Source organism: Podarcis cretensis (genome assembly GCF_951804945.1).
Source record: "Podarcis cretensis genome assembly, chromosome: 5".
NCBI classification, from domain to species: domain Eukaryota; kingdom Metazoa; phylum Chordata; class Lepidosauria; order Squamata; family Lacertidae; genus Podarcis; species Podarcis cretensis.
Window position 1 is genome coordinate 62,808,391 of NC_137174.1, and position 25,167 is coordinate 62,833,557.

The window sequence follows — 25,167 nt, forward strand, 5'->3', positions numbered from 1 at the left end:
AGCACAACAGTATTGAATAACGTTAGAATGTGCTGTTGTTTTAAACCAGTGTTTGTATTTATACATGCATATCTCTCTCTCTCCCTCTCTGTGTGTATATATATATATATATATATATATAGTGGTACCTCGGGTTAAAGATGCTTCAGGTTACAGACACGTTAGGTTACAGACTCCGCTAACCCAGAAATAGCACCTCGGGTTAAGAACTTTGTTTCAGGTTGAGAACAGAAATCACACAACAGCGGTGCGGTGGCAGCGGGAAACCCCATTAGGTAAAATGGTGCTTCAGGTTAAGAACAGTTTCAGGTTAAGAACGGACCTCCGGAACGAATTAAGTTCTTAACCCGAGGTACCACTGTACAGTATATGCAATAATGCAATTGCTTTAACTGTTTTTATGTCGTTATATTCTAAACTGATTTGTGGTTGCCTTATGAGAAGTGATTAATAAATGAAATAAATGAATAAAGATGTGACTTGAAGAGACTTAAGGAAAGAACTTCTCTCGCATCACATCTGTCACATGTACACTTAGGTGTGTACACAGAAATATGCAATATATTTTTAAGTAATCAAAATATGACTTACGAGAAGTTGGAAATATTTATCAGGGAAAAGTTGGAAACGTTTATCAATGCTCCCTTATTAGCACTGCCGTCTTGGAAAGTAGGCATTTAATGTAAAAGCCGGTGTTTTATTTGCCAAGCCTCACTTCCCTAGGGGTGCAGCTCAACTGTCAGATCAATTCTTCCTCAGTTCATCCTCCCGTATAAGCTCCCTGACGGGCTTGGCAGTTTCTGCAAGGATGGGGACTAACCCATCTGCCTGCGCAGGAAGGGCCAGGAGCAAAATCGGCCAGGGAGCTGGCGGCGGCTGTGCCACGGGACAGGGCTATTTCCCATTGGTTGGTCGTGTTGCTATGGAAACGTGGGACGCTGCTGCTGCTGCGGTGGTGCGTAGGAGCCATTGCCGAATTCCTCTAATCAGGTACCGTCTGCCTATCAAGCCCTTGCAGTTCTTGGGGCAATAGAGTCCCTTCGGAGTTTCAAGACCAGGAAACGAGAATTTTCAAGTGAGACTCATCTCTGAGTAATCATAATGCATTAGAATGGCCTGCAAATGTGGCGGTCCTAAAGATTAGAAATGACACCACAAGTTACTAGGGCAGTGCTGGGAAGTGACTAAGGCTGCAATGCTAAACACTTTTACTAGGGAGTAAATCCCACTGGACACAATGCAGACTTACTTCCAAGTAAACATGTGCTGCAAAAGCCATAGTTGGTGCTTCATAGCCCTAAATTATATTTAATTAGCCAAGTGCCTTGATGATGATTCTCCAGGCTGGGCAGTAGTGTGACATAGTGACCTGATGTTTTGGCGTTTTTGTTTTGGCAGCACAATGACCAGCAGGAAGAAAGAATTAGCTTTGCAGGTCAGTAAGTGAGCTTAATGTTTCAAATGTGGCATTTCATTCTGTTAGAGTTCCGGCTTGTTTGGAAGAGAGGGTGGTTCGGGTGCAATGTTGCATTGTATTCTGCCAGTGAAACCTTCCTACAATGGCACAGATTTAAAATAGAAAGCAGAAGTTCTAAATGGATTTACCAGTCTCCCAGGGCAACAAGAAGCAGTAATGCAATTGCTTTCATCATTTGATGAATCAGAAAGGAAATGTAAGAGCCGATTTAAATGAATCCCTACAGTGCACATTTCCAGGGACTAGTCACTGACACAGGGTGTTATATTAATCAGAATGAGGTAAAATAAGAACCAAAGGCTGAAGGGTGAGCTGTATGATAATTGGAGCAGATTCAATTTTTAAATCTTCAAATACAAATTAAAATACAAATCAAATATTCTAAGAAAGACACTAAACTAGGTTTAGCCCTTCATTTGTAAGCACAGCTTCTCTGTTAACTTTAGATTCAGGTAGCCAGCAGTGTTGGTCTGACACAGTTGAAATAAATTAAAAAATTGTCCAGTAGCACCTTAGAGACCAACTAAGTTTGTTCTGGGTATAAGCTTTTGTGTGCATGCACACTTCTTCAGATACACTGTTAACTTTATCTTCATTAAGACCTAGGGTAAAAAGGATAAATTGTCCTTTCAGATTGGCTGTGTTGATTTGGATGTCTCCAAAGTCAACAACAACAAAAACTAGCATGGGTATCAAAACACAGTATTAGTCCAAATATACATGCATGTGTGTTTTCATTTTTATCCTAGGTTTTAATGAGGATCAGGTTGGCCAAGAGAATGTGTTTACCTACATTTGGAAGGGATGTAATACCAGTTCTAGGGTTTGTGAGATGCAATTAGGAGAGGCACCTGTTGGAATGGGCCTCCCTCCTCCTTGCTATTGCCCATTCGTTTGCCTGCTTCCTCTGGGCCCAATCCACAAAATATCCAGAAAGAGATCATAGAATAGAATCATAGAATCATAGAGTTGGAAGAGACCACAAGGGCCATCGAGTCCAACCCCCTGCCAAGCAGGAAACACCATCAGAGCACTCCTGACATATGGTTATCAAGCCTCTGCTTAAAGACCTCCAAAGAAGGAGACTCCACCACACTCCTTGGCAGCAAATCCCACTGTCAAACAGCTCTTACTGTCAGGAAGTTCTTCCTAATGTTTAGGTGGAATCTTCTTTCTTGTAGTTTGGAACCATTGCTCCGTGTCCGCTTCTCTGGAGCAGCAGAAAACAACCTTTCTCCCTCCTCTATGTGGCATCCTTTTATATATTTGAACATGGCTATCATATCACCCCTTAACCTCCTCTTCTCCAGGCTAAACATGCCCAGCTTCCTTAGCCGTTCCTCATAAGGCATCGTTTCCAGGCCTTTGACCATTTTGGTTGCCCTCCTCTGGACACATTCCAGTTTGTCAGTGTCCTTCTTGAACTGTGGTGCCCAGAACTGGACACAGTACTCCAGGTGAGGTCTGACCAGAGCAGAATACAGTGGCACTATTACTTCCCTTGATCTCGATCTCAAAGTAAGTGGAAGTTGCTGCACCATGACCTCTGTTGTCAACTGCTTGCATGCTCAGGGAGAGCAGGTGGACGGGTAGGCAGAAAGGAGACACAGCATGAGCAGGAAGCTCTGAGTGCCAGCAATGGGCACCCTTGCAAGAATGTAAGCATCAGTATGTGCCCAATAATGTCAACCTCTAATGTTGGCCCTGAGGGGCTGCCTGAGGAAATAATATCACAAGTGATGTGATCTGTCCAGCCTGCACAACAAATACTTTGTTGGAAATGCATGGATTAATATTCTATGTTTCATGAATCTTTTATCATAAAGTTGTTATGATGCATATTTATTTACAAGTAGTCCCATTGGCATCAGTGTCCTTCCTTCTCCTCTAGGCTGTGTGAGAAAGTATCTTAGATAATTTGCAAACTTCCATTTGAATACAAATTATACTGGTAGTATGTAGCTGGTTGCCAGAAAAGGAATGAGTTAGACACTACCCTATAACTGAAACATACTAGTGTAGTTTAGTCATCTGGTGACTGGAGACAAGCATGTATGATCTCAGTGGCACTTTGGACATAAGAACATGAATATATGAATATTAATACATATCCTATCTTTCATTCATAAAGCATGGTTATAGAACCATATAAGAAAAGATGGGAATGTGTTTGCAATTCCTTTATTATAAATTGCTCCGTATGGAATATAATCTCTATAAATCCTGCCATCAAGTGGCTAGAAGAAGAAATTGATTATTATTTCAGTCCTGTTAACTACTTACATTAGAGTAGACATATTGATTTCACTGGAACGACTCCCATGTGGCTCTAAGTCAGCTACTTATAGGCTGACCTCAAAGTGCTTTGCCATAAACAAAGTGCAGCCATCTGTTAATTAAATGTTTTGAGGTCTGATATGCTGGGCTATACAACAGAAGCAAGAACATGAAATGAGTTGCTTGAGAATTATTTCCTGGGATGCCTGCAATCACGCAATGAAATTCTATGCATGTTTCTTTTCAGAGAAAAGTTAAGTGGGTTTAAAGAGTGCTTTTCCTGGGGGTATGCAAGGGTATGTATAACCCTAAACATTTTGTGAATCCTTGTACTTTTGCCCATTTACTGTATTTATTTTCCCCAATTTGAACTATAAAATGGTGATTTTCTTGAGTCAAAATGAGAGTTTAAATAGATCTACAGCATTCATGTCTTACAAGCAAACTTCCATTTACCAAAATGCTAATATCCACGTTGGGCTGTGTGTTGGTAGCATAATGCTATCTTAAAATTAGATTCATAGAGTTGGGAAAGACTTCAGAAGTCATCTAACTGCCCTGAACTCCTGGCCTACCTGGTGGCAAGTCAGTATGTAAAGTCATCAGTCCACATGTCCAAAGTCCAAACCGAAGGCACCATCCTTCAGAGATCCAGAAGCATCCAAGCTGAGGGCTAACAACATGAGCAGACAAAGCCTCCTAGCTCTGCTGCCCCCTTTATACTTTGCATGCTGATTGCAGCATCTGGGCTTCAGTCATGTGACCACCAGCTGTTCCAAGCCTATTCTAGCTGAGGAAACAGACACATCCTCCCAGAGGTAGTGTCGCCGGAAATCACCCCCCCCCCTTAACACGTGTTTCACAAGCACCATACTCACATACACGTATCTCCCCCTCTAACCCTAGAGATGTTCCTTTAGAGGGCCATCTCTTAAAGAAAGCCTTCCGTAAATAAGGAAGCGCGAACCTGACAGCTTTCCAAAATAGCGCTCCACATCGCCCTATCTTTATTGCCAGTAGACCGGCCGCCTGAACTTTACTGGTAAACAACGGCCGTCTCAGCCAATCAACATTGTCGAACAGCGCCCCTTGCGGCAGCCACGCTGGTACTGCAGGCTGCAAGCGCTTTTTCCCTCACCTCTTGACAGCTCTCAATACAATGTTTCCGAGTTCAATTGACCGTGACTGATCTAATCAAAATGTAGCAAGTTGCTTCCGAAAAGTGAAAGTACTTTGAACTACAAGGACAATATTCTTCATAAATTCGCCAAAAATCAGCCGTACCTCGGATTTTCATCGGACCACTTTTATTCTACTCCATATTACAAGGGCTATCGAAGGGGGGTGACCTGATGCACGGCAGCCATAATCCTTTGACCGGGCAGTCACGTACTCTGGAGAGCTTCCCAGCTGATGTGATCACCTTGATGGCCATCGTGATGGGCCCAGACGAAAGGCTATCAGGAACACAATAACCGGCATGTTTTAGTGTATTCCGCACAGACTCTCACAAAGGACTCTGGCCAGGATTTCCCCTCAGGGGGCAGGAAACCTCGCCCTTCTTTTGTTTTTGAAAATGACTCATGTGGGATGGGGAGAGGGGGCTCCGGCCAGGTGTCAGGACTCTCGGATTACCTGTGTAACCCCTCCTCGACTCCTCCCAATTTTGATGTAATCGTGATGTAAATATGATGTAATTCTGGGGGTGTAGCTTGGGGGATTAGCAATTAATAAAAGTTAGGGTCGTCCTTTGTTCGGGGCTTCCATCTTGCTTCACCTCGTGGGCGGTGGAAGTCCTGTCGCGACAGTCTTTTCCTTAAATAAAGACCGAGCCTACTGGCTGCTGTTTTGCTCTGAATTGCTCTGGTTGGTGTCTTCATTTGTCCAAGAGAGCCCTCGGATTTTCCGGTAACAGTTTTGGCGACCGTGCTCAGGGACACTTGGTTCTCCTGCAGAGGTGAGAGGGGAGATAGAGGGGATCGGGCGCCACTGGGCAACCTTAGCCCAGGGATCCTTTTCTTCCTCTCCCTGCCTCCTCTTTGCGGGCGGTAATCAACCGTCACCAGAAGTCCGACCAGAGAGAGCAAAGGCGAGGTAAAAGCCGGCTAAAAGAAAAGGATCCCGGGATCTGCGGGGGACATCTTCGAACGTGAGTATGGTTTGAAGAAAACACATTGGGTGGCGGGTGGAAATAAACGTCCTCACGACAGCCAGACTTTCCTTCTTTCATTTCCGACGTTCCCTCTCGGGGTCGGCCAGGAACGTTCAACTTTATCCTTTTCTCCCCCGATCCTCTCCTTTCGGAAAGTGGCCAGGGAGGTCGCGGAACTTTACTATCTGACGTTCCCCCTCGGGGTCGTCCAGGAACGCCAAAATCTTTCCCTTTCTCTCCCCCCAATTTCTTACGCGGAACGTATCCGGAGAAATTGTGGTACTTTACTGTTTTCCGACGTTCCCCCTCGGGGTCGTCCAGGAGCGTCTTATCTCTCTATCCCTTTTCTCCCCCGTTTTCCGTCTTGGAATTGAGTCCGGGAAAGCGTGGCTCTTTACCGTTTTTCTCTGACGTCCCTCTCTCGGAGTCGTCCAGAGGCGTCCTTCAAAGCTCTCTCTCCTCTCTCTCTCCTCTCTCTCTCTCTCATCTTTCCCTTTCTCTCCCCCCAATTTCTTACGCGGAACGTGTCCGGGGAAATTGTGGTACTTTACTGTTTTCCGACGTTCCCCCTCGGGGTCGTCCAGGAGCGTCTTATCTCTCTATCCCTTTTCTCCCCCGTTTTCCGTCTTGGAATTGAGTCCGGGAAAGCGTGGCTCTTTACCGTTTTTCTCTGACGTCCCTCTCTCGGAGTCGTCCAGAGGCGTCCTTCAAAGCACTCTCTCCTCTCTCTCTCTCCTCTAATCATGCAAATGAAGCCGCCCCTCCTGCCCGGCGACCTTTGTTAGGGATGACCCGGGTACGTGAGAACGCAAGGTCATTTGTTTCCTTTCCAAACTTTCATTTTCTCGGACCCCAATCTGGCATTGCACTGCGCAAGCGTTCAGTAGGGGCTCCGAACTTAGTCACAACGGCTAGGCAGGAGGCTGTCGTGAAGGGTAGAAGGGGCGGCTCACGGATTGGGGCCCCACACTAGGACCAGTTGTGTAAGCAGTACTGCGGTGAAACTCTAGGATTTGTGTTTGTGTATCGGGTAAAGAGAGAGACCCGTGAGTTCAAGGCTGATGTTTGAGAGTTGTGAATGTGAGATTAATTACGGTTCAATAGTAGACGAGATTAAGCTCTATAGGGATAAACCGAGGTACCTTAATTACTGAAAAAAAAAAAAAAAAAAAAAAAAACCAAAAAAAAAAAAAAACTATTTCTCTGCCTTCTCTCCACCCCCCTCCTTTTTTTTCTTTCTTTTTTTCCTTTTTCTCTCTCCCCATTTCCTGTCCGACTATCCTTTAGTCTGTAGGACGTGCCGCTAGCGAAACCCCATTTTGTAGGATAAAGAAATGGGAGCCCACGCTTCCCAACACTCTGACTGGACTCCTCCTGGCGACAAGGCTTCTATGAAGCCTTTCTGCTCTAGAGAGGACTCCGATACCCCTCTGCAATTTGTCCTCCTCAACTGGAAGGAATTGAGAGGGAGAAAGGGACTCTCAAAATCTAAACTGAGGGATCTCTGTAACGTCTCGTGGGTTGCCTTCACCCACCACCTGGAACCACTTTCTAAATGGCCACCTCATGGTTCCTTTAACCTCACAAGAATGCAAGCACTTAAGTCCTACTTAGCTGACGAGAAGCCCCGTCAACTATACTACCTAAATGTCTTTGTCGAAGCCCGCGAACTATTTCAACGGCAGCAAGCCCAAATTGCCCGCCAAATGGCTGTTTTAAAACCCAACGGACCCCCTCCCTATGATGAGATCAGAACCCAGGAGGAACAGCTGGAAAGGACCCTCGTTCCTTTCTACTACCCCGAACCACGGGCTCCCCGACCGCCAGGACCTGGGGCAGGTGACAGAACAGAAGCTGGAGGAGGGGGCGCGGGACTAAGGGAAGCCGTAACAAATCCACCCGATGCTACCCCTTCCCAAGGTGCGGGACTAAGAGAAGGCGTAACCATCCCACCCGCTACTGCCCATCCTCAAAACATCCTGAATACCTCGCCGTCCGACCCACCCTCAAATATACACAACTTAAGGGAAGGCCCAGCAGACTTGGGCCTTGAACCCTTACTCAACGGGCAACTCCTTAACGGAGGAAGAGAGGGACCCGTCTCCAGCAGGACTAGAAACAAGGATACTCCGCAAAACGGAGACATAGAGGGCGCTTTCCCTCTGCGAGCATTACCCATACCCCCAGTCAGGGCAGGAGACCCACCCCGCATGGTTTTTACTCATCAGCCGTTTCTTACTTCGGACTTGATGAACTGGTCTGACAAGATGCCCTCCTTAAGAGATGACCCTGACAAATGCCACCGTCAGGTGGCCACCATCTTCTCCACTCACAACCCCACTTGGGCAGATGTGCACATGCTACTAGGGGCCCTTTTTAATGAGGCAGAAAAGAGAGAAATACTAGCAAAGGCGGGGGAGGCTCTAACCCGAGAAGACTACCAGCCAAATCGTCCTGCCTCCATGGCCCCTCTAACCGCCCAGACGATCCTTAATGATCCGGACTGGGATTATAACACCACCGACGGGATATGGGGATTAAAGATTTTTAAAAAGGCCATCTTAGATGGAATCAAAGCTGCTGGTCAGCGAACCGTAAACTGGACAAAAGTCCAAGCCATTCTGCAAGGGCCAGAAGAACACCCGTCCGACTATTACTCCCGCTTGGTATCTGCAATTAAAACCTGGGGCGGGATAGACCCGGAGAGCCCCCAACATGAAGTCATAGTAAAAGGCTTCTTCAAAGACCAAGCAACGGCAGATATACGGAAGGCCCTAAACTCACACCTGGGATATGATGGAAAAACTATAACTGAAATTCTTTCCATCGCCAAGTCAGTCTTTAATTCAAGGGACGAGCGGAGAAAGAAAGATCAGAGGCCCGACTCTCCGCGAGTATTAGCTTATGCAGGAGGGGTCCCCCTTTACAAAGACAGAAGCAACCAAAGGGGACCTGACTTCCGAGACAAACGTATTTGCTACAAATGCGAAGAAAGAGGACACATAAGGAAATTTTGCCCCCTCCTAACTGACACTGCAGGACCAGAGTACGGAGACACAAAAACTTACAGAACGGATTATCGGGACCCTGTCTACCCCAGACCCAGAGGATCAGATACCTCATATGGATATATTCCACCTAAAACCCAGCCGCCACATCGGGCGGGTCCACCCCCTCCACAACCTAGACCCAGGAACCCCACTCAAGATCCAATAAATCCCTTCAAGCCGGAAAACCGCACCATTGATCCAGCCCATGAAATGGTGATAGACGAGTATAAGTCGCATTGACAACTAGAAGCAGATCCCGCCTCTTTCCCCTTTCTTTGCCCCGTCTTGCAACTATCCTCCTCCGATCCGATCTGCACTATGCAAATCGATGGCCAATCTTACGATTGCCTCTTAGATACGGGAGCCACTTATTCCACCCTCACTAACAGCCATTTGATCCCCGGGGAAGAAACCAGAACCGTAATGGGACTGGATGGAATTCCCCGAAACTGCCCTCTTTCCAAGCCTGCAAAAGTTTCCGTTGGACCTCTATCTGTTAAGCACACCTTCTTACTGACATCTAGCCCTGTCAACCTCTTGGGGAGGGATCTGCTCTGTAAATTAAACGCCACCATACAATGTGGCCAAGAAGGGATTTATTTACACATGCCAAATGAATCCCTCTTCAGTTTTCAAGGGGTCTTACAGGAAGTCCACACTACACCTATTGATCTTCCACCCGAATTACTAAATAGCGTTTCCCCTTCCCTATGGGGAACCGAGTCGACCTCCGTCGGACTCCTAAAGTCCGCAATACCAGTAAAGATCAACTACAGGAAGGATTTACCATTCCCCTGCACCAAGCAATACCCACTTCCTCCAGACGCCATAGACGGACTGACCCCGATGATCGAGGAATTCTTGAGGATGGGAGTTTTAGTCTCATGTGCCTCTCCTTGTAATACCCCCCTTCTTCCCGTCAAAAAGCCCAATACAAATCCCACCAAATGGCGCTTGGTACAGGACCTCAGGCTCGTGAATTCCTTTGTCATCCCTAGACATGCTGTAGTCGCGAATCCGCACCATCTTTTAAGCACCATCCCAGAGGGAACTGTGGTCTATTCCGTCATAGACCTATGTTCTGCCTTCTTCAGCATCCCCGTGCACCCGGAAAGCCAATTCCTCTTCGCTTTCACATGGCAGACAGGGCAACTAACGTGGACCCGCTTACCCCAAGGATATGTAGAATCCCCGGCCATCTTCTCATCTATACTACATCAGGATTTGTCGGACGTAAACCTACCCGGAGGTTCTGCCCTGAGGCTTTACGTTGACGACATTTTGCTCTGTGCACGGGATCTGGAATCCTGCAAAAGGGATACTATAGCCCTCCTAAACATACTGGCACAAAAAGGACATAAAGTATCCCCGAAAAAGATACAATATTGTAAAAAGGAAGTTAAATATCTTGGCCACATCCTAGGAGAGGGCACCCGGGCACTAACTACAGACAGAATTGAGGCGATAACCAAATTACCCCTACCAAAGACTAAGAGACAACTCCGAGGTTTCATCGGAATGAGCGGGTTCTGCCGAGCATGGATTCCGCGCTACGGAGAATTCACCCGCCCCCTTACAGCAATGACACATGACAATGCCCCTGATCAACTACAATGGTCTGCAGAGGCGCTTGAAGCCTTTGAATCTATTAAAAGAGAATTGAGAACCTCACCTGCCCTCGGACTCCCGGACTACAGACTACCCTTTTCTCTATATGTGCACGAAAATAAGGGAGTCGCTTCGGGTGTCCTCACGCAGCAATTTCAAGGAAGGAATAGGCCCGTCGCCTATTATAGCCTTCAGTTGGACACTACTGTACTAGGAAACGTAGGGTGCCTTAGAGCTGTAGCAGCTGCAGCCCTGCTGCTAGAAAAAGCGCAGGAAACTGTCCTAGGACACGAACTAACCGTGAACGTTCCCCATGCTGTCGCTACCCTCCTTAGCTTACAAGGATGTCAACGCTTCACAATACAACGCTTAAACAGATACGAGGCCATCCTCCTCAGTCCCTCAAATGTCACCATAAAAAGAGTAAATTCTCTCAACCCTGCAACCCTCCTGCCCCTCCCTGACGACGGCACCCCACATCACGACTGTTCTCAAATAGTCCGCCATGTGGAAAAACCACGGGAAGATCTTGACTACCTTCCTTTAACAGACCCTGACCTCATCCTCTATACAGATGGAAGCTCCAAGGTTGTGGGAGGGGAACGAAAGAGTGGATATGCCATAGTCACTGACAGCGAGATCTTAGAAGCACGACCTGTCCATGCCAAATACAGTGCGCAAGCGGCTGAACTAATCGCCCTAATCAGAGCTTGTGAATTAGGGGCAGGGCAAAGAATTACCATCTACACAGATTCAAAATATTGCTTCGGGTTAGTTCACGCCACGGGCCAGATCTGGTTGCAAAGGGGTTTCTTGACTGCAGCAGGGACCCAAATTGCACATGCTACCCTGGTACAGCGTCTCATGAACTCTATACACCTTCCTGAAGCCATAGCAGTAGTACATTGTAAGGCACATACGAAAGGGAGAGACTCAGTCTCAACAGGGAACCGACGCGCTGACAGCGCGGCACAGGAGGCAGCCCTTCAACCCTTCTCTGCAGACAATGAGTTCCAGGGACCACAAGTTTTATCAGACATAGATTTCACAAAGATGTACAAAACTGCGACCCCAGAGGAGGTTAAAAGATGGGAAGAACAAGGGGCCCACTTAGAAAATGGCGTTTGGTACTTCCCAGACGGAAGGCTCATAATGCCCAGACTATGGGTACCCAAACATTTGAGAGTCCTACACCAACGTACCCACTGGGGCAGAGACAACCTTATAGACACAATGCAACGCTGCTGGTATGCCCCAGGTCTTGCCCTCGCCGCTAAAGCTGCTGTAAAGAATTGCCATACTTGCCAGAGCTTTAACCCAAAACATACCGCCAGATGTCCACCAGGGGCCAGACCATGGGCTTTTGTCCCATTCGAAAGTCTTCAGATAGATTTTATAGACCTACCACCCTGCCTAGGCTACAAGCATGCCTTGGTAATCATCGACCAGTTGACCGGGTGGGTCGAATGTTTCCCCACTCGCAGAGCAACTGCACACATTGTTGCAAAGATTCTATTACAAGAGATCATACCCCGCTTTGGAGTTCCCCGACACATAGACAGCGATAGGGGCTCACATTTCACATCCGACATAACTCAACAGGTTGCCAGTGCCCTCGGAATTAAATGGAAGCTACATACCCCATACCATCCACCGTCCTCAGGACAGGTCGAAAGAATGAATCAACAGCTTAAAACGCAGCTCGGAAAACTTTGTAAAGACACTGGCATCAAATGGGTCAACGCCATGCCACTAGTCCTCCATAACTTAAGAGCATGCCCCCGTGGAAGCCTCAAATTATCCCCCTATGAATTACTATTCGGAAGACCCTCCCCAGTGTACAATACCCAGTTTCCTACCTCAGAGCTAGAAGTGGGCGAGTCAGAATTAACTAAATACGTAATACAGCTCCAGCAACAACTCATTCTTCTCCACAAATACGCCGCCTCAGGCCAAAACATTCCCTTAGATGAGAATATCCACCCGTACCAACCAGGGGATTGGATACTGGCAAAAACTTACCATAAGGTACCCCTACAGCCCATCTGGGAGGGCCCCTACCAAGTACTTTTAACCACTCCAACTTCTATTAAGGTAGCTGAAAAGACAGCCTGGTTGCATCACACTCGCTGCAAGCCTGCTTTGCCACCCGAACCTGCCTCAGACGACTCCCCCTGCTGCGTCCCAGGCAAACCGGTAGATGACGACACTGAGATAGAGGAAGACCAACAGACCGGACCAGATCGGGGCACAAATCGAGCCCAACAGACCGGACCAGATCGGGGCACAAATCGAGCCCAACAGACCGGACCAGATCGGGGCGCGAATCGAGCCCAACAGACCGGACCAGATCGGGGCACGAATCGAGCCCAACAGACCGGACCAGATCGGGGCACGAATCGAGCCCAACAGACCGGACCAGATCGCGGCACAAACCAAACCCAACAGACCGAACCTCACCCACCATATACATCAGCCCATTGGACCTCCGAAATAATCACATCAGCCACCCAGGACGACCAACCCCCAATACGCCTCAGACTTTCTAAGACACACCCAGTTTGACAGCTCTACATTTTGACAGCTCCACACTTTGACAGCTCCGTTTGACAGCTCTACATTTTGACAGCTCCACACTCTGACAACTCCGTTTGACAGCTCTACAGTTTGACAGCTCCGCACTTTGACAGCTCCGTTTGACAGCTCTACAATTTGACAGCTCCATTGGACAGCTCCACAACCTGACAACAAACGCTATTTACAATGATAATCACCATACCCACCCTCCTCTTTCTCTCTATTACCTCGACTCTTTCTCATAACACCATGACCACACACGACTCATGCCCTGGATTACAAATGGAATACAAATATCTAGACTTCGGAATTGTTGATATGGTAAAAAGAGGGACGCCCGACCGCCTAGGAGATTTTGATTTCTGCTTACCTGAGACCCGCGTTCTCCTTCGACATTCCATACTACCAACCCTCGCTATTCACCAAACGTGGGAACTTTTCATTCGCTCACCCTCATACCTACCACTTGGCAAACTCATCCTCACTAAAGATGGCCCTTGGAACCGAGCCCACTGCCTCAATGGCTCTTACGTACTTTTTTCTGACGGTACACCCAAACAAACTCTAAACTGGACACTTCTAGACAATGGCGGCGGTGACTCAGTCTATACTGACCGAAATCACCCCACAGATCACCTGGTCCATGGGTTTTACTGTCAACGAGTTGATTCCACTCCCCGCCAAACCATCCTACAGGGAGTTTGCCTGCGCAGGTACTGCTGCGTCTGGGACATCGGACTCGCCTCCGCTTGGGACGGGAAAGCATACCTAGAAGGCTGGCATCACTCCCTTACATCTTCAGCAGAGTGGGACACTACCGGACCCCAAAGATGTGGTGGTCTTACTACAAACCTCACTTACCTACTCCGCCAAGACCCTCTCCACCCCCCCGGTACTGCACCTCGACAAAGGGGGGAACTGTCAATATCCGAAAACCCCGACAGTAATGATTTGTTATCCACTTGGCACTCCAACACCTACGTAAAACTGATCTCTCAAATTGCGAAACAGACAACGACCAATGAGTGCTGGATTTGTGCCAATGCTCCCGCACACCTCCACAGCGGCCTACCATTTCTTGGAGTACCCCTCACCCTACAACAACATCTCTCCGCTGACGTACAATCCTGGAACCTGACTGCCGTGAACTTGACCCATCAATACATCTACCTAACCGGACCCACAACGGGTGACCTCTGCCGGAAGTTCAGCGGAAATGACAAGCCCATCGGAGAGAGCACCTGTAAGTACACCATTGATATTGCTCTAAATGGCAGGATTACCCTATGGCACCAGGACAACCCCTCTATTCACCCCACCTTAATGTCTGCATGGAAACGCGTAATGAGCTTACCTGACTCCTGGAGTCCCTCCCCGGCCTCCCGGTGTTTCTTCCGCACCTTCCTCACTGGCCGCATAAACTCGTGCCTACAGGGGTTGTTCTGGGTTTGTGGCCACCGCGGATACACGTGGGCCAGCCCCCATTCCCGTGGCACTTGCTACCTCGGACTAATTTTGCCTGGGGTTCGGGTCACACAAGATCTACCCCCCGGGAGGAGACGCAATAAGAGGGCAAAGGACTTATCACAACTCTCCGATGTGGCAGCTAATAGCGAAACTTATGGTCGAGCTCTCTTTCCCGCGTATGGAGCTGGCTCCAACCACGTCGACATCCTTAAATTAACGGACATCCTACTAAATTTCATGGAGGAGTCCAATGCCGCCACTCAATCTATCCTGACGGAATTAACGGAAGTCAGGCAGACTGCGATACAGAACCGCCTTGCTTTGGACTACGTTCTCGCCTCAACAGGAGGCGTTTGTGCCCTTGTTGGAACTGAGTGCTGTACACACGTGTCCGATCAAACCCTCAATATTACGGGACACCTTAATAACATCCATAAACTAACCGACGAGCTTAAAGATATACAACATGAAGGATTGTCAGATAGCCAGCTGTGGAGCTGGCTACCGGGGTCTGACTGGATAAAACAGCTCCTAGGAAACGGACTTCTGATCCTGATCACTGTAACCATCTGCATTGCTGTCTTTTGCTGCGCAATCCACTGCTTCCCGATGTGCTGTCAAACCTGCGGCTTTTGCCCTTCAATCCTTCACCCGCGGTCGACTGCCACCTATAGACCGCCAGCACCCGGAACCCAGTCCACCTCCATCGAAATGGGACCCCTGAAGGACTTCCAGAATCCGGACACTAGGTATGACATGTCAAACTTTTATTGATTTGTGCGGAGAGAAGGATTGCGCGGTTTTCCCAACCTTCGCAATCTTATCTCCGAAGGGGGGAACTGTCGCCGGAAATCACCCCCCCCCTTAACACGTGTTTCACAAGCACCATACTCACATACACGTATCTCCCCCTCTAACCCTAGAGATGTTCCTTTAGAGGGCCATCTCTTAAAGAAAGCCTTCCGTAAATAAGGAAGCGCGAACCTGACAGCTTTCCAAAATAGCGCTCCACATCGCCCTATCTTTATTGCCAGTAGACCGGCCGCCTGAACTTTACTGGTAAACAACGGCCGTCTCAGCCAATCAACATTGTCGAACAGCGCCCCTTGCGGCAGCCACGCTGGTACTGCAGGCTGCAAGCGCTTTTTCCCTCACCTCTTGACAGCTCTCAATACAATGTTTCCGAGTTCAATTGACCGTGACTGATCTAATCAAAATGTAGCAAGTTGCTTCCGAAAAGTGAAAGTACTTTGAACTACAAGGACAATATTCTTCATAAATTCGCCAAAAATCAGCCGTACCTCGGATTTTCATCGGACCACTTTTATTCTACTCCATATTACAAGGGCTATCGAAGGGGGGTGACCTGATGCACGGCAGCCATAATCCTTTGACCGGGCAGTCACGTACTCTGGAGAGCTTCCCAGCTGATGTGATCACCTTGATGGCCATCGTGATGGGCCCAGACGAAAGGCTATCAGGAACACAATAACCGGCATGTTTTAGTGTATTCCGCACAGACTCTCACAAAGGACTCTGGCCAGGATTTCCCCTCAGGGGGCAGGAAACCTCGCCCTTCTTTTGTTTTTGAAAATGACTCATGTGGGATGGGGAGAGGGGGCTCCGGCCAGGTGTCAGGACTCTCGGATTACCTGTGTAACCCCTCCTCGACTCCTCCCAATTTTGATGTAATCGTGATGTAAATATGATGTAATTCTGGGGGTGTAGCTTGGGGGATTAGCAATTAATAAAAGTTAGGGTCGTCCTTTGTTCGGGGCTTCCATCTTGCTTCACCTCGTGGGCGGTGGAAGTCCTGTCGCGACAGTCTTTTCCTTAAATAAAGACCGAGCCTACTGGCTGCTGTTTTGCTCTGAATTGCTCTGGTTGGTGTCTTCATTTGTCCAAGAGAGCCCTCGGATTTTCCGGTAACAGTAGTGAGCCCCACATGGCCAGCTAGGGAGCTGAGCTGTGGGTCCTTGCCTGCCTCAGCCTCCCAGAGTGCTCCACCCACTCCTCCCTATGCTTCAGAACCTGCCATGCTCCTGGAGAAAGGGACCCCTCTGGCTCTGGGTCCAGCTGTTCTGGTTCCTGTGCACTGACCCCCCCCCATCCCCTCGCCATACTCTGTCACCCTGTGAGTACTTCCTACACCAACCTCTCCCATAGCTGTCAACGTTTCCCTTTTTTAAAGGGAAATTCCCTTATTCCGAATAGGATTCCTCGCAAGAAAAGGGAAAAGTTGACAGCTATGACCTCTCCTCCACTATCCCCTGCTTGCCTGTGTGTCCCAGTCCTAGCCACACCCCTCATCAGGATCCTCTTCCTCCTCCCCATTGTCCTGCCAGTTCCTTACACTAATCAACCCACAGGTGAAACAGGAAATCCCATGTTACAGCATCCTTGATAAGTAGTCATCTAGCTTCTGCTTAGAAACCTATAATTGAGAGGTCACCACTTCCTAAAGTTTTACTGTGCTATTGGATGTTTTTCCTAATATTTAGCCAAAATCATTTGACTTGTAATTTGAATGTGTTTGAGTCCTCCTTTCTGCAGCAACAGAAAACAAATGCACAAACAAATTGCACCATCTTATGTGCCATGTTTGAGCATCATGCTGTCTTTTATTTTCCTCTCTATATACATTTTGCCTAAAGAAAGTATTTTCATGAAACTGACTTGTGACTTTGACTTTCTGACACAAAAATCTTAGTTGCCCCCTTGCTAATTTACCAAATCTCCTTTCAGGTAGCTCTTAAAGGCTTTATTGCTTTATTGAAAGCTTTCTCAGTTATATTTCATTTACACACAGATGGTTGTTAATAATCAGGAACTTTGGGAAGAAATGCTGGGTTCCAAAGGTTTGATTGGTAAGACCTTAGCTGTAAATATGGCATGGCTCTCTGTTGCTGTTCATAAATACTAGTACTAGTATACTGTGGCCTCTGATCACCAACCCTCCTCCATTCCCCCATTAATCCCCTAGAACTTCTCTTTTCACCTCTTGCAGCTACTAAGCTTGTTTTGCACCTTCCCAACCCCATTGCTGAAGCTTCTTCTGTTCTATTCTACAGTCCCACTTTGCAGCCTTCTTTTCAGCTTACCACTCATGCGCACGCGTCCATTCTCTTGTGCAACCCCCTTGCACACAATGCTCCCATGGTAACCTTTTGTATCTTCTTCCTCCCATACATTGCAAGTACTAAGCATCCTTTTCACCTTCCACCATCCCCTCCTGTTCTTCAGGTTCTTTCTTGCCCCTGCTTTCATCTGCAACCCTATTCCCATTGCTCCTTCCTTTTTTTGCAGCCCCCATTTTCACCTTCAGCACTTTCTTTCTCCCTCCTCCTCTTTTCCCGCCAACAACCCCCACTTCCATGTTTCCTCCTCTCTTATTTTGCAGTCTCCCCTTTGTCAATATATCTCATTATTATCCCTTTTCTCCCATTTGCACTGTCCCTTGCAAACAGACCATCCTCATTTTTATGCCTCCTCCTTCCTCCTAATCTGCAGCCCCCTTTCCATGCACAGCCCATGATGCTTTATGTTACCATATCTTTAAGATGAGCAGAATCTAAGAGCAAACCTGTCAGTTAGCTTGACTTCATTTGAGAAGGTTCAGTTCAATTGATGGACGGTTCTGTTTTAAATCACTACACAGAAAATGAAATATAATACTAGGATTTAGATACATTATTGTGAGAGTACTATGGAATATTTCAGGCCTCTGAACCTTCTCAAACACAAAGAAGCTGAATAAAGTAAGAGGGAAACATTTGTATACAGCAAGAAGAGAAGAACTATGAAAGGAAAAGTGATTTTAAACAACAGATGTTTGAGTAGAGCAAGCAGAGGGTGACAGTGGGAGGAAGATTGTGACTTTAAAAAATGGCAGAGGTTTGAGTAGAGCAAATGGGGAGCAACACCGAGAAAAAAGTGGTGGTTTAAAACAAGTTTTCAGTACAGCAAGAAGGGAGTTTGGTAAGGTTCTGTTGTGTTAGCTTTTTGATGTTAACTTCTGTGTAGTATTCATCTCTGTGATTTCTCCCTTCTCATACTTAAAAAAACCCCAAACACTTCCCTTCTGAATACTACTTTTTGTTTTCAGTGTCCTTTCCTTCTAGATCCCATGCCACAGCCTCTGTTGTTGTGCAACCCTCCTTCTTTCTTGCTGCCCTCCCCAACTCTGACTCCATGCAAATCCAGGATTGTAATAAGGCATTACACGTAATAAGTCATTACAATAAGGGCTGCATGATGACAGCCTTACATTTATTTTTATATTGAGAGATAGATATAAATACTGACAGTGTTTATAGAGCAGGTTAGAAAAGGAATGAGTGTTCCTGTTGTTGATGTACCACCTTTCACCCAAACCTGTTTCTTCCAAATATTTTGGACTACAACTCCCATCACCCCCAGCTAGCATGACCAGGGATTAGGGATACATAAGTAGTGATAGTTAACTAATTTCATTTGCATGTGCTGAACTAAACTTTGTAGGTTCTGAAATGCCATGATTTGCTAAGTTAGCTTAATCTCTTTGTAGTGGTAGATGTTTATCAAGGCTGGTGTGGACCATGTAAAGCAGTAGTAAACCTCTTCAGGAAAATCAGGAATGAATTTGGTGATGACCTCCTTCATTTTGCTGTGGTAAGAGACGGCTTCAAATTTATATAGTAGGGGTAGCTACCATGATGCATTCCAGACATTGCCAGACTCCCAACTCCCATCAGCCCCCATTAGCATAGCCAGTGCTCAGGGATGGTTGGAAAATCATATGGATGGATCCGTCGAGAATAGTTGGCAAAGATAAATGCCTATGTGGCAAGCAGATAAAACGGGCAATTCATCTTGCTTCAGTGAGCTAAATAAAGCTGCAGTTCTATACACTAAGGTAGGGAACAGTTTTTCAGTCCTGGGGCTGCATTTCCTTGTGCCTAATCTTCCAGGCGTAGCAGGTCCAGCAGTCGGCAGAGCAAGACCACAATGGGGGAGGGGGGAGCAAAGCTGGCAGTGGATGGAGATACTCCACACTCTCCCTCACAAAACACAGCCTCCCCTTCCTGTGAGCTCCTCTCCCCTGCTCTGGCTAATTAGGAAACATTGTGGTTAGAGATCTCAATAACACAAGTCTTCAGGCATTAATTATTGCTTGAAGAGGGACCATGAGTAGAGCAGGGATATGGGGATGCAACTTTAACCCTGCCACTCTGCTCAAGCCCTGATCTTCCAAGGTTCTCATTTGGCTGAGGGAGCCTTCCCAAAGAGATATACAAGGCTCTCTGCTGTAGCTGTTTGCAGAGGCCAGAGAAATCACAGGGCTATGGGGGCAGAGCTAAATGTGCATCTGAATAGGTGTTTATCCAATCAGGTATAGGGAACCGAGGGCCCTCCAGATATTGTTGGGCTCTAGCACCTATAATTCCTGTCAGTGTGGCAAATGGTCAGGGATGATGTAGAAGAAGAAGAAGAAGAGTTTGGATTTGATATCCCACCTTTCACTCCCTTTAAGGAGTCTCAAAGCGGCTAACATTCTCCTTTCCCTTCCTTCTCCACAACAAACACTCTGTGAGGTGAGTGGGGCTGAGAGACTTCAGAGAAGTGTGACTGGCCCAAGGTCACCCAGCAGCTGCATGTGGAGGAGCGGGGACGCGAACCCGGTTCACCACATTACGAGTCTACCGCTCTTAACCACCACACTACACTGGCTCCTAAGACAGCCCTGAGAAAGACCTCGATTTAGGCTACAATCCTATACCTACAGAATGACAGAACTGTAGAGTTGGAAGGGGCCCAAGGAGAAATCTAGTCCAGCCCTCTGAAAAGCAAGCATTCACTTACCAGGTGGTGCAGCAATAAAACCGCTGGGACATTTGCAAGGCTAAGCAGAGTCCGGTATGGTTTCAAATTGGATGGGGGACCGCATGTTGAAATTCTTGCATTGCAGCAGACTGGACTAGTCGACGCCTTCCAACTCTACAATTCTATATTTATTTATAAAAAAAATGCGTATACAGCTGTGTGAGAAGTGTGACTAGCCCAAGGTCACCCAGCAGCTACATGTGGAGGAGCGGGGAAGCGAACCCGGTTCACCAGATTATGAGACTACCGCTCTTAACCACTACACCACACTGGCTCTCATGTGTGTTGCAGTCCAGCAATAACTGGGAAGCACCAGGTTCTAGAGCAATTCTGCTCTAGATGTTTTTCTGGCCTACCCAAAGGGTGCTTCTGTAGTTGTGAACATTTGCCCTATTATTATTATTATTATTATTATTATTATTATTATTATTAAATTTGTATACAATACTGCCCTTCTTACACAGATCTCAGGGCGGTTCACAACATAAATGCTCTTAGTAAGTTGTTTGCTTGTTTACTTTTTATTTAGGCTGAAGTAGATTCAGTTGATGCCCTAGAGAAATATCGTGGAAAATGCGAACCTACGTTTCTCTTTTATGCTGTAAGTTGGTACTTTTGAAACCTGAGATGTCTTTTAAACCTGTTTGACTTTAAACTTGCTCCACTATGCTCTGGTGTGTATTATGTATTAAACACGTGTTTTTGCTCGTATCAGTGAATTTGAACTTGCTGGCAGCTGGAGATATATGTTGTTGCTGGGAATCGTATTTTTATATTTCAGATATTACCTTAGTTTGTATTTCCCCTCATTCTCTATGCATACGGTAACCTAAAATACTTTCCACAGTAGTTGTAACTTACGTAGTTTATATAAATGTATATGCTTCTGACCATAAGATTAAACAAGACAGAGATTAGGATGCTATAAATATTAAGAATGTAATTAGTAGTGTCTGAATAAATTAGGCATCTTAGGATAAAGGGGGGGGAAAGCCTTCAAGAGAGATTAGCACACTTAGCAATTATCCACTCCTCCATTTGTTGGTGCAAATAGCAACCAGGTTTTCTGCAGTTTGCCATTCCTTCTGATTCATTGCTAAAAAGCGGGGCAAAGCAAAACTCCTCTGATCCTTGCCTACAATGCAGAAGTGTGGACGAGCCCAAAACAGGTTGGCCTTGTGGTACTGCTCTGCTAGGTGGCTGCTATGCACAGGAAACTCTGTCAGAAGAACATTGCTCAGAGTATGTAGCTCCTGGGAAGTTGAGGGAACACATAGGACCTTCAAAACAATTTGTGGTGTGGCGTGTTCCCCGTTCAAGATTACAACTACTCCATTTCTCTTCCTCATCCCAGTGTTCTTATCACTCTGCAGTCGGACAGCATTCCATGGCCAATTATCACAATTGGGCCACTCTGCAGGGTTCCCCCCAAAATAGTTATTGTACTTCTTCAGACAGTTTCTCGAGTCTCCTTCCTGTGTGGGAGTGTTGTTCCTTTGGTTATGTAAGCAATGCCACTCACAACCTAAGCACTGGAAGTGGAAGGGGATGATATGCTTGCTTCCTGTGGAACGGGTCGTACTACAAATTAATAGGATGAGTCAGCTAAAACATTTGCCCCAAGTAGTGTGGAAGTCAAATAACTTGACTTTAATGGATTGGGGGCAATAAATTATCTCTGGGTAAATTATTTTATGGTGCGATAAAATACATGTCTACTCAGAAGTAAGTCCCACTGATTTCAATGAGGCTTACTGCTAGGTAAGTGGGTTTAGGATTGCAGCCAAAATCAATCTTATGAGTTTGCCAACCAGTTAAGGAATTAAATTTGCATACATTTGCATGTGCCTAAAAACATTGTTTCTGAAGGAAGAAGCATCTCCTCTTTGTTTTTTCGACATTGCAGAGATAAGATAGTGCTCTTTTAAGATAGTGCTTGACATCTTCAGTTTTTGCAAGGGTTTATATTAAAAATAATTATTCTTTCTAATCTGCCTCATTACTTGGGACCACTTTCTAGCCAGTTAAAACAAGGTTCTGTTTATTGATCAACCAATGAAATGGTTCAGCCTTGCAACCCTTGCTACCTGTGAGGCATCCCATGCTTCAATCCTCTCCTTCCTCTTGTTCTGTGATTCTGGGTCTTCAACTAACAACAGGAGAGGTTGGAAATCAGTCCACGCTTAAAATCTAATATATTTTTTGCTGTCTTTGTAGCAGCATAGCATTTGTTGGCAGGAAAAGAAGACCCAGACTCCACCACTGGTAATATTAATGCTTGTGTTGATGCAAATTATGTTTGTAAACTATATTATATTTTCTGTCAGGGGGGAGAGTTGGTAGCAGTTGTAAGAGGAGCAAATGCACCATTGCTACAGAAAACAATTCAGGAGCAGCTAGAGGCAGAAAAGAAGGTCTTGGATCATGGAGCAGATAGAGTGGCGGTAATCTAACCTCTTCGATTTCATTTAAATTTCTTTTAAGTTGTGTCTTTGATTAGAGTTGTGGGCAGGGGGGTTGTGGGCCATCTAGTTTAAAGCCCTGCTTAATGCAAGAAATCCAGAGCAAAGTGGCTGTCTACCCTCTGCTTGAACACCTCTAACAAGGGAGAGACCACCACTCCTCAAGGTTGACTATTGTTGAACTGTTTGTACTGTTAAGAGGATTCTCCTAATGTTTGCTGCCTCTTAGCTGGTCCATCAACTGTTGTTATCAGCTGATGTTCCTAGGTCCTTGTTTCCAAATTCTGTGTAGAATTCAACAGATAGTGAACCATGACTGGGACGTAACTCTGCTTCCATTATTATCTCAGTTTTAATGTTGCCTAGTGTGTGTCTACTTGAAGGGAAAGAAAATTAATAAAAAAGTGAGAGTAGTAATGTCCTTCAAATAGATACCCAGTTTCCACTTGCTGGAGAATGGAGATTCTGAAAGGCCTGGATTCTGACCCTATGGCCTGGAGCCTGGCACTCAATCGTCTTTTGTCAAGTGTTTTGCCTTTTGGTATTGAGCAGGGGAAGGGGGAAGGTTTTGATTCCCTGGCATAGCTGTCAACTTTCAGATTTGAAAATAAGGGATCAGCAGCCTCACCTGTCCCGGGGAGCCTTGAAAATAAGGGATCAGCAGCCTCACCTGTCCCGGGGAGCCTTGAAAATAAGGGATCAGAAGCCTCACCTGTCCCGGGGAGCCTTGAAAATAAGGAATCAGCAGCCTCACCTGTCCTGGGGACAGTCTACGGGATATCTAACAATCCGGGATAGCAGCAGGAAGCTGTGGGAAACGGCACTGAAATAAGGGAATTTCCCGCAAAAAAAGGAAAGGTTGACAGCTATGTTCCCTGGCACTGGGGCTGTAGTTCCTGAGAGTCCTGGCTCAAGGATATTGAGTTCAGAGTTCCATTTCTTATGATCTTGACATCTGATGGGAAAGTGGTCTACAGGGACCCCTCCCCCTCTAAGTACAGTGGTACCTTGGGTTAAGAACTTAATTCGTTCTGGAGGTCCGTTCTTAACCTGAAACTGTTCTTAACCTGAAGCACCACTTTAGCTAATGGGGCTTCCTGCTGCCGCCGCGCGATTTCTGTTCTCATCCTGAAGCAAAGTTCTTAAACCGGGGTACTATTTCTGGGTTAGCAGAGTCTGTAACCTGAAGCATCTGTAACCCGAGGTACCACTGTATGTGTCCAAGTCACTGCTAATCATCTGGGATAGCTCTGTATGCATAAACGTTATGGGTTTCAGAGGCTGCAGGAATCTCTGGCACCTGTGGAGGTTATGCATCTCTTCCTCTGAGCATCCTCTATTAACAGTGAGAGCATGTGCAGCTTCTTCCCTCAGCTCCTTAGTATTCATGAATTCAACAACACATTCATTATCCATCAGATTGTAACCATTTGTTAATAAAAACCAGCTCCAGAGATAAAAACCGTAAAAAAAATACTAATAGATCACATTTTGGAAAAATGGACAAAACACACCACCAACGAAACAAAAAACCCCCTATTACTAAAAATAACCATTGTCTATTACATAACACTAGTCTTCATTAAAATGTAGTTTTTCTAAAATAGTCTGCAACCAACACCCTCGTATGCTTTGATACTAGATCCAGGATGAAGCGATTCCTAAAGAAGTGAGTACTGCCATTGAGGGAGAGGAATCAGAAGATGGGGAAGAAGAGGAAGAGGAGGAAGAAGCAGCAGCAGGTATTTGGCTGTAGTCAGTGGCATATAGGTAATACCATTTATATACCGGTAGTTTAAAAATTATCCTTGCACAAGAAGGTAAGCAATCTCAGATTGGATTTTTGCCACTGCTCTACTTTAGATTTTGGCACTGATATTACTCATCCCAGAAGGAGCATCTTCTGGGTTTATGTAGATAAGTGAGGCTTGTGTTGTGGTAGAGCTGTGAATGCTGAGTTGCAGCAAAGTCAAAGGGACTAGGTTCCATTGCTTAGGAAATGTCACTTTCTCTCCTCCCAGTATGCTTGAGAAAACCATTCTTATGATATATTTTGGGCTATCATAGTACTAGGCTTTGATGGTTTAAAAAAAAACCCCAGAAAAAATTGAAAGAGTATTTAATTTTACGGTTTTATACTGATCCAAAAGGCCGAAGCAATTTCACAGTGTAAATATCAGGCAGATATCCCTCCTTTGATGTTCTTCCAGGGTCTGCTTTCTTCTTATGCTAATT

At 46.2% G+C, this 25,167-nt stretch overlaps 1 protein-coding gene across 3 annotated transcripts; it reads left to right on the top strand.

Annotated features, from left to right (window-relative positions):
- The first annotated feature begins 599 nt into the window (after nucleotides 1-599).
- Nucleotides 600-24,703, top strand: NME9 (NME/NM23 family member 9). 3 transcript variants are annotated; one of them, XM_079976939.1, is made up of 7 exons: nucleotides 602-990; nucleotides 1,399-1,435; nucleotides 17,418-17,475; nucleotides 19,155-19,258; nucleotides 21,000-21,071; nucleotides 22,798-22,914; nucleotides 24,575-24,703. In XM_079976939.1, the coding sequence occupies exons 1-7, from the start codon at nucleotides 809-811 to the stop codon at nucleotides 24,686-24,688; spliced, it is 684 nt and encodes a 227-aa protein (XP_079833065.1). In that variant the 5' UTR covers nucleotides 602-808; the 3' UTR covers nucleotides 24,689-24,703. The 3 variants fall into 3 exon arrangements, with proteins under 3 accessions (XP_079833066.1, XP_079833065.1, XP_079833067.1); XM_079976941.1 differs by having other exon boundaries at nucleotides 963-1,075; XM_079976940.1 differs by lacking the exon at nucleotides 17,418-17,475 and having other exon boundaries at nucleotides 600-990; nucleotides 1,399-1,439.
- The last annotated feature ends 464 nt before the right edge of the window (nucleotides 24,704-25,167 follow it).

Coding starts and splice junctions, on each gene's coding strand:
- NME9 (XM_079976939.1), top strand. CDS start 809: ATGGGGACTAACCCATCTGCCTGCGCAGGAAGGGCCAGGAGCAAAATC. Junction 991..1,398: donor TGCCGAATTCCTCTAATCAG/GTACCGTCTGCC, acceptor TTGTTTTGGCAG/CACAATGACCAGCAGGAAGA. Junction 17,476..19,154: donor GGGTTCCAAAGGTTTGATTG/GTAAGACCTTAG, acceptor ATCTCTTTGTAG/TGGTAGATGTTTATCAAGGC.